Genomic DNA, 15,458 nt, shown 5'->3' with positions numbered 1-15,458 from the left:
TTGAAATATTGCTTAACCTTCCTACGCCTCAGTTTCCTCCCACCAAGCTTGTGGTGAAAATGAGATCAGATCAGAGGAGTCAGGGATGGAGCACTGATCCTGGCAGGCAGCAAATGCGGCAGTTGGCTTTAGAATGCAGGTGGAATGGACTCTTGGATTTCTCTTACTTTCTTGTGTGTTTGCTGGGAGTAAACTCGGAATCAGGGTGTGTTGTGAGGGTTTTGAGTTTGCCTCTGAGGATTACGAGCTGCCCTCAGTCCCTAGTAATAAGGGACCTGCAACATCCCAAGACAGGCTGGGAGTCAGCTCGTGTCCCATCCCAGATGGGTCTTAGGCACTTGCAGTAGCAGAAGTTTATTCCATCTTCACTTGTGTCACTTCTAATCAGAGTGTCACTTCTAACTGGTAAGTGTAGTTTAGATGTTTTGTAGCTCCTGCACCCTTGCCACAAATTCATTGATTAAATGAGTAGTTTTGAACCCGTACTATGGACCAGCCCTATTATACCAGTGAGTTATGTTATGTAAAGCATGGTACCTGGTTTTAAAAGCTGGATTTATGTTAGAAGAGGCAGACTGTTCTTCCTTGAGTTATAAAACAAGGCAGGAGGGCTGGAGAAATGGCTTGATGGTTAAGGCACTTGCCTGCAAAACCAAAGGACCCAGGTTTGATTTCCCCGGGACCCATGTAAGCCAGATGCACAAGGTGGCACATGCATTTAGAGTTCATTTGCTGCAGCTAGAGACCCTGGTGTGCGCTAGCGTGCTCTCTCTCTCTCTCTCTCTCTCTCTCTCTCTCTCTCTCTCAAATTAAAAAAAATTTAAATGAAAAGGCAGGAGATGGATAGCATTGTCTATCAGTTGTGCCCCTTATTTTTAAAAAACTTTTTTTATTGTTTTGCAAGGAAAGAGAGAGAATGGGCACATCAGGGTCTCCAGCTGCTGTAAACGAGCTCCAGGTGCATGAGCCATACACATGGTGCACCTGGCTTTATGTATGTATTGGGGAATCGAGCCAGGGTTGTTAGGGCTTTGCACTTGAGTGCCCTAGCCACTGAGTCACCTCTCCAGCCCTGACCCTGGTATTTCTAACCCTTCGATTGGTGTGATAATATAACTGTTGGGTCTGATACTATGTTTCTGTGTTGCATTACTCTTATCTCAAGGCCAGGTAACCTGAGTTTCTGGAAGCCCTACTGCTACCCCACTGGCTGAATGAATTCAGGTGTGGTCTTGCACTTCTGGTCTTCATTTCCTTTCACTATAAAGTTAGGGCTACTATTTCATAGCCCCACACTTCCCCCATTGTCAATTTTTACCAAGCTCTCCGCCCTAATCCTTTGTGTAATATCATGAAAGTTATTCTAAACTTCAATATGGTTCCTGAGTTTTGGATGTGTAGTTCCAATGCCCATTTAGTCTCCATTGCCGCACACAATATATTTCCAAACTGGAAAAGGGTGGAGCCTTATTTTTTAAATTTAAATGAAGATTGGGTTAATACTATTTCTTTTCTAACTTGCAGAGTCAGTTTCCAGAATGTTCTGTAATTCCTTGACTTCTAACTCCTTGGTACATTGGTTTCTCAGCTAGATAGGTGAGCATGATCCTAAAAGGGAATTCAGTAGCATGTGTCTCCCAAGCCCGTCTCGGGAGAAGGAAAGAGTTTCAGCAACATCAGGGGAGGAGTTTGGGAAGAACAAAGTCCAAAGACTCTGAGACCAGATGCAGCCCTTTCCCTTGCTTTCTGGGGACCGGCATCCCATTGACTGTACCCACAAATGCCTCCTAAGTCTGTGCGCAGGACAGGGAGTGGGAAGTAGAAGAGCTTGCTTGCCCTGTGGGGAGGTGCTGCAGGGAGTGGGTGTGGGCAGAGGTTGCAACACTGCCAGGGGTCTGCGTGTGCCGGAAGTGCAGGTTTGGCAGGGGGAATGGAATGTTCCCTCTTGCCCTCCAAGAGCAGAAACAGCTGTGGAATAGCTTGAAAAGAAGATTGCTAAGTGAAAAAAAGAAAAACAAAATGGATGTGAAATAAAATCCACACTAGGAAACCTAGCAAAACTGTGCAATAGAGTGGAGGCCATCTTTTCCACTCCAGTTAAGAGGACTTGCCTCCCCTCTGGGGACTGGCTGTTCAGTGGAGGTCAGAATCCACTGCCCATCCAGCCTTTCCTGCTGGAAGCTGCATTCGGTATTCTGATCATCAGATTGTGATTTTACTCCTTCTGATGAGTGACTAGAACCTGCTATTTATTGCTTTCTGGATGACAACTTAAAACAAATGCTAACTTCTAGAGGACGACCTCTGTGGGTGGAGGATATTGCCAGCAGATTTACTGGGAAGTCTTGTTTCCAGTGGGAAATACAGTCCTTCCGCCAGATTTCCAACAATATTTATTTTAAGTCCCTTCATAGTTTAAACTTTGACTTTTGGACAAAAGAGTGGAGAAAGACTGAAACCTTATACCTCAGAGTGATGATGAAACTTAAAAACAAAGGCTTGTTTACATTTTTCCCTGAAGCTAAGAGGCTTTTTTTTTTTTTTTTTTTTTTTTTTGGCCATCTCAGGCATGGACATGTGGAATGTTTTTCTAATTTCAGGTTCGTTGTCTTATACCAGACTGAAGGAGATTAAATGCAGTGGCCGAGAGAAGGCAGCTAGACTTTTAACGGTGCCTAAGAGAACGAAGGCATCGCTTGCTGTCCCAGTGTGTCCCTCTTCATGTTACTGTGTGCTTGGTGAAGAAGCGCCACAGGGCAGAAAGAGGAACCTGTCCAGTAGCGTGTCAAAGGTCCTTTTCCATGCCTGATCATTTTTAAGAAAAAGCACATCTGGGCCTCAATTATCTAAAGTACTTACTTCTCTATTCTACTGTACACATACAATCCCAAGTTGTCTCCCTTGTCCTGTAAGTGGGAGGAACAGAGACTTCAAGTATCAGGTTCTGTCACCAAACCTGGGAGTCAGTAAGTTGGAGTGGACTCTCAGCCCGTGGAATATGAAGGTGGAAATTTCAGAGGCTCCTGGTCCCGATAGCCAACGAGGCTAATCGGAGGGCTTTAGTGTGCCTATGCCGTATCTTACTCACCCATGGAATCAGCTCTGGGATAGGGTGTGGTGCTGAAAGTCTCCTGGTGATGATGGTGGACAGCCAGAGTGAAGCTCTGCTACTGAAGGGTAACCAAGGGTCTTGTCCAGGGAGTGGCCTTTGAGAGAGCCCGTCACCGTAAACCAAAGGTGCCTTCTCAAGCCGCATCCTGAAGTTGTCCAGCTTGGTGCATAGACACTCACTGTGTCCGCTGGCCTGTCCCTGAAGCCTTGGTTGCCCATGGTTCAGCAGGTGTATATGCTGGGATCCAGGCATCCAGCAGCTTCATTTGGAGTTGTCAGTCGCCACAAGCTGAGCTTGAGGGTCACTTGAAACTCTGGTCTTGTGTGAGAGGCAGATGAGTACTGCCTCCCCCAAGTCCCTCTTAAGTACCAATAAACACCTGCTGTCACCTGGTAGGAGCTGGTGGGCTCCAAAACTGACAACCACAGTTCATTTTGTTGCTCTGTAGACAGCCTAGGAAAAGAAAGAAAGAAGAGAGGATAGTGTTTATAAAAAAAAAGAGGGGGCTTTTAAGAGTTAATTACACAACTCCTTTTTTATTTTTAAAGTGAGTAGAGTTCTTGTTGCTGAGAAAGATAAATGATACCACATGTTGCTTCCAGACAAAACCCGCTCTGTGTTCCAAGGAACACACATGCAGCTGGTGTCTGGGTTAGTGGACAGTCTCCACAAGGTAAACATGGCTTGGAAGGGGCTGGAGTAGACAGAGAATAGCAACCGTTAAGAAATTTCCAGTTACTCTTGACTGGCACAGCACCTTTAAACATTGCACAAGTTTGCAATCCTTCTTGGAAGGAACCATCCTCTCACCTTTTGGCTTAAAGCACATGATGCTCGGAAAACAGTAGGCGAAGGTTTGTGACGTCACTGCTTCTGTGTGTGGGATCTTACAGGGCACTCAGCTGAGAAAAGGGCCTGCGGGCCTTCGAGTCCTCCTCCCCTTCCTCTCCTCCCTCCTCCTTCTCCCTCCTCCCCCTCCTCCTCCTCACAGAGATTCTAGAGGTGGAAAGAATGTTTGATCCTGGTTTTCCAGAGGAGCAAGTGGGGTTCAGATTGTAGGCAAGCACCAGGGCTCTAGCACAAAACCTGAGCCCAGAGCCAGGGCCTGCCCTGAACATCCCGCTGCCTTCCTCTGCCGTCCCCCCAGCCTCGCAGGCCCGGCTCTCCACACGTGAGGGGTGGACCAATTCTACTCTGTTTTGAGTCCATCTGTCTTCCCAGCCAGCTGGCAAATGTGTAGAGAGAGCATGAACACTTTACCATCGATGGGCGTATTTTGCTGTAGAAAACTGTTAACAGCAAGAAAATAATTAACAGATTCTGATCAGTGCAGTCATCTTTATGCTGATTTCTTCTAGGTAGGCCAAGGGAAGGCATGTCTAAGCAGTGGCCCCACAGCGCAGTCAGCATGCTGCCTATCCGTGCACCTACCTACCACACATGCCTCCTTGAAGGGTACGGGGCCCTCAGTCCCACAGGAGCAGGTTTGCCAGCTCTGCTCAATTAGCCCCATTTAGTAGGGTTCTGCCCCTGCGCAGGCTTGCTTTGGTGTGAGATTGACATGGATGTGAAAGGGAGATTAGCTTAGCTTTCTTAGACACATTGTGAGAGTTGTCTCAACGTTCTAGAAGTCTTCTATGTGTTGAGGAAAAACTGGTGCATTTTCTTCCTAGAGATACTTGCTTTTTTGTTTGTTTGTTTTTTGTTTTTCGAGGGAGGGTTTTGCTCTAGCCCAGGCTGACCTGGAATTCAGTACTTCACTATATAGTCTCAGGGTGGCCTCAAACTCTCCTACCTGTGCCCCCCAAGTGCTGGGATTAAAGGTGTGCACCACCACACCCAGCTTTGCTTTTCTTAAATCTCATCAGAATCTTGATTACTAAGTGGAGGACTGGGGTCATTTGTGTGAGAGTGAATGTGGAGGCAGAACGGCCTGGCTGGTGCCGAAAAAGCCTTGTGGGCATTATGTAACTGATCCTGGTATCCTTGAAGAAAGCGCATCTCCAGTTCTCTGGCCAGTGAACACGGCTGGCTCACGATGTGTTTCAATATGTGCATCTCAGTCCTATTTGAAAGAACTCAAGGTCTACCGAACCGTTCCTTCGTTGCGGTTGGCTCCCATTCTCCGCACTAATGTGAAATCGCAGACATTGAGGTTATTTGGTAGGATGATACATGAATTACTCAAAGTCAGAATGTTTTGATGGCAGTTTTCCTGCAAGCGAGGTAGGGGAGGGCCCATTTGCACCTTCCAGGAGCCATCTCACTGCGCGCTTGTCAGGAACATGGAGGAGTGCCTCAGCCCGCTTTGCCTGGCAGGTTTTCATCTCCCTTTCCTGCTTCACAGAAACGTAGGTGGAAAAGTTAGCCGTCCGAACCCTTACCCTGAGGAAGACATGAGAATGCGTTCCAAGACATGTGGCTTTGGCAGGGCACAGGGCATTCAAACCCGTAATGGTCAGGAGAGCCGTGTTTATTGGCCTTAGTTAGTGTCCCCCTTTTGGATTATGGATCCTATGATGGAAGACTGGCCAGCCTGTATGAAGAGGTGGCCGCTGGGATTGGGGCCTATCAGGATGGTTGTGGCCCAGTTTTGTTTGTTTTCTTAGTAAAGTACTGGAAAAACCGGTCTGAGTGCTCTACAGATACAAGCCTCAAGGAATGCGTTCTGCTACTAGTAAATAACTCTCAAAAATGAGAGTCAAGCAAGTCTGGCCAAAGACTAAAGCCAGTCGCCCCTTGAATCAGGTAGGCTTTGTGTAAGAAGCTGGTGTTAGTACGTTCTCCACTGCCCTCCCCTTGGGGTGCCCTGGTGGCTGCCTGACTAAAGCTGGGCAAGCCTGTGCTACCAAGGGAGCAAGACAGTCACCATGTCTGTAAGCCCAGTGGAGGTGGAGGGAGGGCCATGGGGCTCACTGACTGAAAATGGTTCTGTGTTGAGGGAGACACCATCTCCAGGAAGTACCCAGGTGATTAAATGGTGCCTTCTGAGTAACTTGGTGGCAGGCCCTTGAAGGGTTAATAAAAAAAGCATTGCATTAAAGTCAGAAAACCCAATTCCTGTTTGTTCTTTATGCACTAGCTGTGGGACCTCGTGTAACTCTGTCTCCGAGCCTGAATCTTCATGTACAAAATTAGGGCTCTGCTGTCCTCCTATGGTGGCAGGCTTATGAGAAGGATTAAAGACAGTGAACCACAAGCCTGTGGCCCAGAGACTGGCCCTTGGATCTTCACTTTGCACTTAAGGACCTGGACAGAGGACCAGTTGTTATAGTCCCTTCCTGCCCCCAGCTGCCTGTGGTTCTAGCCCTCAATGTGGGTGTTCCTGTGCTGTTATCACATGCCCTAACAGAAGCTTAATGTCTGTCTTCAGTTTAGGCATCTGTAACATGTAATTGTATAAAATTATGTATACATACATTGTTAGAGGTTAGAGTCAGGAATAAATGGCTGTCCAGAAGTCCATATCGGACATTTTGGAATCCTATAAAATGTTTGATTCTTTGTTGAGTAAGTTTGGAATTGGTGACAGTAAGATAGACCTAAAAAAAAAATACTGTAATTCAGGCTGGCCTTGAATTTGTTATCCTCCTGCCTCAGCCTCCCAAGTGCTGATTACAGGTGTGAACCAGCATACCCAGCTAGTAAAATACATTTTTAAAATACTGTTTCCAGGGCTGGGGAGATGGCTCAGTGGACAGAGCACTTGTCCCACAACACTGCATACCTGTGTTTGTATCCCCAGACTCTGAATAGAAGCCGGAAGCTGGGGCTGGTTTATGTAACCCTAGCGCACAGCCGCAAAAAGGGACAGCAGGGGCTGGAGAGAAGGCTTTACCATTAAGGCACTTGCCTACAAAGCCGAAGGACTCCAATTCAATTCCCCAGGACCCACATAAGCCAGATGCACAAGCTGGCACATGCATCTAGAGTTCATTTGCAGTGGCTAGATGCCCTAGGGTGCCCATTCTCTCTCTCAACCTTCCCCCCACTTTACCTCTCTCAAGTAATTTTTTTTAAAGGGAAGGCAGAAACAGGGAGCTTGCAAGGGGAGTGGTAAACAGCAAGAGACCTTACCTCCGAAGAGGTGGACAGGGAGGACTGACCTGAAAGTTGTCTTTGGACCTCCACATGTGCACATGTACACTTGCATGCATGTGCGCGCACACACACACACACACACACACAATTAGTGTTCCCTAAATGCTCTTTTTTTTGTTTGTTTGTTTGTTTTGGTTTGTCGAGGTAGGGTCTCACTCTAGCCCAGGCTGACCTGGAATTCACTATGGAGTCTCAGGGTGGCCTTGGACTCACACGGCGATCCTCCTACCTCTGCTTCCCATGTGCTGGGATTAAAGGCGTGCGCCACCACGCCCGGCTTCCCAAATGCTTTTTAAAGACAGGATAGCTAGATACATAAGATTGTTCCTTGTACACATCGGGCGTTGGATGAAGAAATTCCCAGAATCCAGAGTGAAGAGGCTGCTGGGTGGGAGGGATCAGGGAGGAATCTGCGCTTGCTCCCCACCTCTGTTTCAGGCCACTGTTTTCCCCAGGAGCTGACATGGACACATGCATCTCATGCACTGAGTCGTCCCAGTGGTCAGCAGTGGAGCCACCTTACACTTCCTTCGAGTGCATGCCAGGATCATGCTTCATACCTGCTTTGCAGAGAAAGTGTTCTTCTTTTTAAAGAGATACAGTTTCCGAACCATTAGCATACTGTTGAATTTATTTAAAAAAAAAAACCACAAAATTTAGGATTGAAAAGGAAGCAAGCTGCATAGTTTCCTGGCAACACGTGATTCTTGGGGCGCTCAGCACGCTACCTGTTTCCTTCTCGGCGCGTGTTCAGGGCAGTTGTGGAAGTGCTGGCCTGTGGCTCGGGACTGCCGTGCTCTTGTGGCTGGCTGTTCCTGGATCGTAACGTATACAAGAAACACTGTATTTTGAATTATTTACTTGTGACAAAATCCTGCTGACTTTCTGTGTTTTAAAAACATTCTGGTAGAACACATGTATTTGTATCTTCAACATAAATACAGTTGATCATTGCCAATTTCTTTTCAAAAAAATATGGTAACTCTTAGTACTGTTCATATTTAATATACAGCACTTAGACAATGTCTTTTATCTTTTAAGTTGCAAGTAAAAAAAAAAAAAAATTCATCTGGCTTGCAGGTGGTAGTCCAGATGTTGAATGCTACCAGTTCCTCTTTTTTACCCATGAGGCATTTTGCAGATTGCAAGGGGCCTACTCCAGACCGTGAGCACTTCTCACCTTGGACTCTGCACTGCCTTCAGAGCAGTAAGAACTCTCGGGGTCCTTCTGCATCCCATACCGTGACTGGCCTCTGAAGTGCAGTATCGTGGTCATGATCGCGGCACCTCTGGCAGGAAGGGGCTGGTGGAGACGATCGTGACTATAATGAAGAAGGGATCCTGCAGATCGATAAAGTGATTTGCTCAGGGGCACATGGTTGGTCAGTGGCAGAAATAACACTGAACTAAGGTCATCCCTAACAACTGGGTGTATCTACTAAGCCAGGAGGTGGCTTCCCCCCACCCCCACCCAGGTAGGGTCTCACTCTAGCCCAGGCTGAGCTAGAATTCACTATGTAGTCTCAGGGAGGCCTCGAACTCATGGAGATCCTCCTACCTCTGCCTCCCGAGTGCTGGGGTTGAAGTTGTGCGCCACTTCTGGCTCAGGAGGTGGATTCTTGAAGCTGGTGCAATCATTAGGGCTTTCAGGATATTTGCCCCACTTTTCATTTAAAACAAAAACAAAAATACTTTTAGGGACTGGAGGGATAGCTTAGCAGTTAAGGTGTTTGCTTGCAAAGCCAGAGGACCCAGGTTCAATTTCTCAGCACCCATGTTAACCAGAGGCACAAGGGGCACACGTGTCTGGAGTTCATTTGTAATGGCTGGAGGCTCTAGTGTGCCCATTTTCTCTCTCTCTCTCTTTTCCTCCCTCTCTCCCTCCTCCCTCTTTCTCTCTCTCCCTCCTCTCTATCAAATAAATTAAAATAAAATATTTTTAAATAGCTTTTATTTTAGAACAGCTTTAGGTATACAGAAAACCTGTAAAGATTGCACATTCCTTTACATCTGACCTTAGTTTTTCCTCTTAACATCTTACTGTTTGATACATGTATCATGGCCAATGAACCAATTATTTGTCATTATTCTGATCTAAACGCCACACACGTTATTCAGACATCCTGTATTTTTCCTGATTCCTTTTTCTGTCCCAGAACCCCGTGTAGAGTACATTAACTATAACTGCCAGTCTCCTTTGGTTCTTGGCTGAGATGGCCCTGAGGAATACTGCACAGGCCTTGTAAATGCCCTTAACTGGGTTTTCTGTGGTATTTTTCTCATTATTAGTCTGGGGTTTTGCGTTTTGGAAGAAGACTTAGAAAACTCAATACCTTTCATCTAGGATGCATGTTGCCAGCGTAACCGGCACCTGCTGCTGTTGGTCTTGATCTCCTGTGTGCCATGGTGTTTGTTGGCTCTCTCCATGGGAGTTACTCTCGCTTCCCCCTTGTTAAAAAATATTTTATTTTTATTTATTTATTTACTTGAGGAAGAGAGTGAGAAATAGATGAAAGAGATCAAGTCTTAGAAAAGACAGGTGACGGTTCACACTACGTCTGAGTGTATAGAAGCAGTTAGAAGAGGTAGGTGCTGTCTCTTTACTTGTGGAGGAAGGAGCCCTTAGAGAATGAAATGGCCACCTGGGTGACTGATTACACTTAGAGATCCAGGGAGTTGTGGGGTTTTTTGTTTGTTTGTTTGTTTGTTTTTTGTAAAGTATGGGAATGGCATGTTAACAGAATTGGTAGTGTGAACTGTAGTGTAGGAAATACAATAATGGGACAATAAAATACAGGAATCTAGAGGGGGCCAATATCACTGGGTTTATACATTTGCATCATTTCCTTCATATGAAATGGTCTCCATCTCTCAGGCATGAGTCTCCCATTTAACTGGACTTTATTCCAAGGTAATGCTGGTGATTAGTAAGAAAGTGATACAGCTGTCTCTTTAAAAAAAAAAAAAAAAAAAAAACCCTCTCTTTAGCCTGTAAAACTAAGAATGCCAGCCAGGCATGGTGGCGCATGTCTTTAATCCTAGCAGAGATAGGAGGATCTCTGAGAGTTTGAGGCCAGCCTGGAGCTACCCAGTGAATTTCAAAACAGCCTAGGCTGGGCTACAGTAAGACCCTAGGGGTGGGTTGGGGTGTCAACAAGGCTTTAATGAGTTGTGGGGAGACTGCTCAGTGGTTAAAGGCACTTGCAAAGTTGGCCAGCCTGGGTTCAGTTCCCTAGAACCCAACATAAAGCCAGATGCACAAAGTGGCACATGCATTTGGAATTCATTTGTAGCTGCAAAAGGCTCCAGAATACCCGTATACTTTATCTTTCTCTCCTCCCCCCTTCATTCCCCTCCCTTCTTCCTTTCCCTATGTCTCATAAACAAAAATATTTTTTAGAATTGAGACAGCCTTAAAAACTGAGGAGCCTGATTATTATTATTATTATTGACAACTTCCATGATTATAAACAATATCCCATGATAATGTCCTCCCTCCCCCGACTTTCCCCTTTGAACCTCCACTCTCCATCATGTCCCCTCCTCCTCTCAATCAGTCTCTCTTTTATTTTGATGTCATGACCTTTTCCTCCTATTATGATGGTCTTGTGTAGGTAGTATCAGGCACTGTGAGGTCATGGATATCCAGACCATTTTGTGTCTAGAGGAGCATATTGGAAGGAGTCCTACCCTTCCTTTGGCTCTTACATTCTTTCTGTCACCTCTTCCACAATGGACCCTGAGACTTGGAAGGTGTGATAGAGATACTTCAGTGCTGAGCACTCCTCTTTCACTTCTTCCCAGCACTATGATGCCGTCTGAGTCATCCCAAGGTCACTGCCAGAACCTGATAAATTTTTTTTTTCCGTTTATTTATTTGAGAGAGAGAAAGAGGCAGATAGCGATGATGGGGACGTTGGGCCCTTCAGCTGCTGCAAACAAAACTCCAGATGCATGTGCCCCTTGTGCATCTGGCTTACGTGGTCCTGGGGAGTCGAACCTGGGTCCTTTGGTTTTGTAGACATGTGCCTTAACCACTAAGCCATCTCTCCAGCCCCAGTGATTTCTTTCGTGTGTTCAGTTTTGGACCATCCTGTCTCACACATATTCCCTTCTGTCTGCAGAACTCTATCCGACACAACCTGTCGCTGCACAGTCGATTCATGCGGGTCCAGAACGAGGGCACTGGCAAGAGCTCTTGGTGGATCATCAACCCAGATGGGGGGAAGAGCGGGAAGGCCCCCCGGCGGCGGGCTGTCTCCATGGACAACAGCAACAAGTACACCAAGAGCCGCGGCCGTGCCGCCAAGAAGAAGGCAGCCCTGCAGACTGCCCCCGAGTCTGCAGATGACAGTCCTTCCCAGCTCTCCAAGTGGCCTGGCAGCCCCACGTCCCGCAGCAGTGATGAGCTGGATGCGTGGACAGACTTCCGCTCCCGCACCAATTCCAATGCCAGCACAGTCAGTGGTCGCCTGTCACCCATCCTAGCAAGCACAGAGTTGGACGATGTACAGGATGATGACGCGCCACTCTCCCCCATGCTCTACAGCAGCTCAGCTAGCCTGTCCCCCTCCGTAAGTAAGCCGTGTACTGTGGAGCTGCCAAGGCTGACTGACATGGCGGGCACCATGAATCTGAATGATGGACTGGCTGATAACCTCATGGATGACCTGCTGGACAACATCACACTCCCATCATCCCAGTCGTCACCCACTGGGGGGCTCATGCAGCGGAGCTCCAGCTTCCAGTACACCGCCAAGGGCTCTGGCCTGGGCTCTCCAACCAGCTCTTTTAACAGCACTGTGTTCGGACCCTCGTCTCTGAACTCCCTGCGTCAGTCTCCCATGCAGACCATCCAGGAGAACAAGCCAGCCACCTTCTCTTCCATGTCGCACTATGGCAACCAGACACTCCAAGACCTGCTCACTTCGGACTCGCTCAGCCACAGCGATGTCATGATGACCCAGTCAGACCCCTTAATGTCTCAGGCCAGCACCGCTGTGTCTGCCCAGAACTCCCGCCGGAACGTGATGCTTCGCAGCGATCCAATGATGTCCTTTGCTGCCCAGCCTACCCAGGGGAGTTTAGTCAATCAGAACTTGCTCCACCACCAGCACCAAGCCCAGGGCGCTCTTGGTGGCAGCCGTGCCTTGTCGAATTCTGTCAGCAACATGGGCTTGAGTGACTCCAGCAGCCTTGGGTCAGCCAAACACCAGCAGCAGTCTCCCATCAGCCAGTCTATGCAAACCCTCTCGGACTCTCTCTCAGGCTCCTCCTTGTACTCAGCTAGTGCAAACCTTCCCGTCATGGGCCACGAGAAGTTCCCCAGCGACTTGGACCTGGACATGTTCAATGGGAGCTTGGAATGTGACATGGAGTCCATTATCCGCAGTGAACTCATGGATGCTGATGGGTTGGATTTTAACTTTGATTCCCTCATCTCCACACAGAATGTTGTTGGTTTGAACGTGGGGAACTTCACTGGTGCTAAGCAGGCTTCATCTCAGAGCTGGGTGCCAGGCTGAAGGATCACTGAGGAAAGGGGAAGTGGGCAAAGCAGGTCAGTGCCCGACGCTGTGGCGTAACAGTGACCAGGTTGGGGGGTGGGTGCCTGACTTCTCTTTACATCACTGCCCCTGGAGAACAGGGCAGCCATTGGGTGCTCCCAGCGTTTCACCCGAGCTTTGCCCGCAGACCAGACAGGGCTGTCAGGTGTCCTTCAGTTTGCTCACAACTGAGAACTTTACTGCCAGTAAAAAGAACACACTTCTTTCTCTGTCCATCTCTCTTCTTTCTTTCTCTTTCTCTTTCTCAGCTTGCAAATAAATAAATAAAAATTTAAAAGTGAGGGGGGGTGGAGAGATGGCTTAGCAGTTAAGGCACTTGCTTGTGAAGCCAAAGGACCTAGGTTCAATTCCACAGGACCCACGTAAGTCAGATGCACAAGGGGCACATGCATCTGGAGTTTGTTTGCAGTGGCTAGAGGCCCTGGCGCGCCCATTCTGTCTGTCTCTCTTCTCTCTTTCTCTCCGCTTGCAAATAAATAAAACTTAAAAATAAAAAGAACACACGCACATTTGGAGAGCTGGGTTTTCTTTGTATCCTCTTCCTCGTATTTCCTACCAGGTGGGTGGGTAGGTACAGAAGGAAAGGCAGGGGAGGGAGGGGAAGCCTAGGTCAAAGGCTCCCAGCACAAGGACTTTCCTGCAGAGACGCATCCACTCAGTCTTTGCTGTAATTCTTCTGTTTTTTTATTCCCCCAATAAAGTAACTATTTGCATAGTTTCTAATTTAACTATAGAACGTGTATTTCCAGGCTCAGTGCTAGACATGAGTGCTCAGGATTTAAGCATTTTAACAAACAATGAATGAAGTTGGAAACCAAGTCTTTATATGAAGGATCGGTCACGGACTCCTCAATCGATAAGCAATGTCAGACACAGAGTGACATGGCTGTGAGTGGTGACAGATTTTTTTATAAAAGGGTGGCATGCATTTTTATGCTCTCGTAACCTTAAAGAGCAGGCACTGTGATGTGACCTGGGTGTGGTGGTGCACGCCTTTAGATCCATCGCTTGGGAGGCAGAGGCAGGAGGATCTTGCATTTGAAGCCAGCCTGGGCTCACTCACAAGACCCTGCCCATTCCACCCCCACCCCAGTGAATAAAAATGTTTGATTATAGCCAAGAATTGAGGGTTCCTTCCCACTTCTGCTGCTTTCCACCTGCTATGATGAGAGTCTCAGGCCTCAAGCCTCCTCTTCCCCTTTATAAAGGGAGGATGATGCCCCTTGCTACTATACCCCAGGGTCACTGCAAGAAGGAAATCTACAGAGTGTGTGGAAATGCTTGAAAAACTGCCATGGACTGAGATGCCTCAGTGTAATTAGGTGAGCTTACTGACAGGTGAGCAAGCAGAGAGCCCAAAAGGTTTAGTTTGCCCACGGCTACACAGCTAGACCCAGAGTTTGTATTTCTCCAGTGGCTGCAACCATGAGAGTTCTTACTTATTTTCTCAGTTAGGAAAAAGATGAGATAGATACTCTGGGTAGAGCCAGAGTCATGGGTAATGGCAATCTCACCATGGAACTCTCCCCTCAATCACAGAACTCCAGGGACTGTTGCCAACAGAGTGCATACCAGATACCTCATGTTAAAAGGCACTGCACCCCAGCTACCTGAGTTTTTTTTTTTTTTTTCTTTTAAAAAAATTATTTGAGCCGGGTGTGGTGGTACACGCCTTTAATCCCAGCACTTGGGAGGCAGAGGTAGGAGGATCACCATGAGTTCGAGGTCACCCTGAGACTACATAGTGAATTCCAGGTCAGCCTGAGTTGGAGTGAAACCCTACCTTGGGAAAAAAAAAAAAAAAAATTGAGGAACTGCCATGGTCTCTTGTAGCTATAGATGAAAATCAAATGTATGCATCATTTTTGCATCTGGCTCTTACGTGGGTGCTAGGGAATTGAAACTGGGGCCCACAGGTACTGCAGAGCCACCTCCCAGTCCCTTTTTACTTTTTATTTATTTATTTATTAAAGAGAGGGAGAATGGGCACACCAGGGCCTCTAGTCACTGCAAACAAACTCCAGACACATGCACCACCAGGTGCATCTGGCTTACATGGGTACTGGGGAATCAAACCTTTGTCCTTAAGCTTTGCAGGCAAGCACCTTAACTGCCAAGCCATTTCTTCAGTCCACCACCACCCCTTTTTTTAAGGCAGGGTCTCACTCTGGCTCAGGCTGACCTGGAATTCACTAGTCTCATGGTGGCCTCGAACTCACAGCAATCCTCCTCCTTCTGCCTCCCAAGTGCTGGATTAAAGGTATGCACCACCACACCCCGCTCCTTTTTCTTTTATAAACTTCAGTCTCAGCAAGACACTTACCCCCTTCTTTAAGTGGTATCAAAGAGAAAAGGAATTCAAAGCCATAAACCCCCAGTCTGGTTAACCTTCCCCTTGGGGAGCTCACTGAAGCCCAGGGTGGCTGTACAAAGCAGCATGTCAAGGGCATTGTGAGTCGAAAGCAGCTCAGCTTTCTCAGGCGTGAGCAGGCTCCCAATGTAACCCAGACATCTGCTCTCGTCATCTAATAGCCCTTGAGCAGGCAAAAGACTGTAATGGAGGCTAAATAGGGCGACAGTGCTTCCTCCCAACCATTGCAGACCATTCCAGAACACGGCCGCTGGAGGTTGGCCTTTAGCAACGTAGATGCTTGGCTTTTAAAATATATTTTTTTAAT

The 15,458-nt window shown here is 47.4% G+C and overlaps 1 protein-coding gene across 1 annotated transcript in view; it reads left to right on the top strand.

Annotated features, from left to right (window-relative positions):
* Foxo3 (forkhead box O3) overlaps positions 1–15,458 on the top strand; it is a 119,154-nt gene that overhangs the window by 82,610 nt on the left and 21,086 nt on the right. Inside the window, exon 2 of the mRNA XM_004660615.2 lies at positions 11,338–12,773. Within this exon, the coding sequence (XP_004660672.1) occupies positions 11,338–12,738 (1,401 nt within the window). The 3' untranslated portion in view covers positions 12,739–12,773. The remainder of the gene's footprint in view (positions 1–11,337; positions 12,774–15,458) is intronic.

The sequence above is a fragment of the Jaculus jaculus genome, chromosome 7 (genome assembly GCF_020740685.1).
Source record: "Jaculus jaculus isolate mJacJac1 chromosome 7, mJacJac1.mat.Y.cur, whole genome shotgun sequence".
Lineage (NCBI taxonomy): Eukaryota > Metazoa > Chordata > Mammalia > Rodentia > Dipodidae > Jaculus > Jaculus jaculus.
Note: the sequence above shows the minus strand (reverse complement) of the source record. Positions and strands in the feature narration are given on the sequence as shown.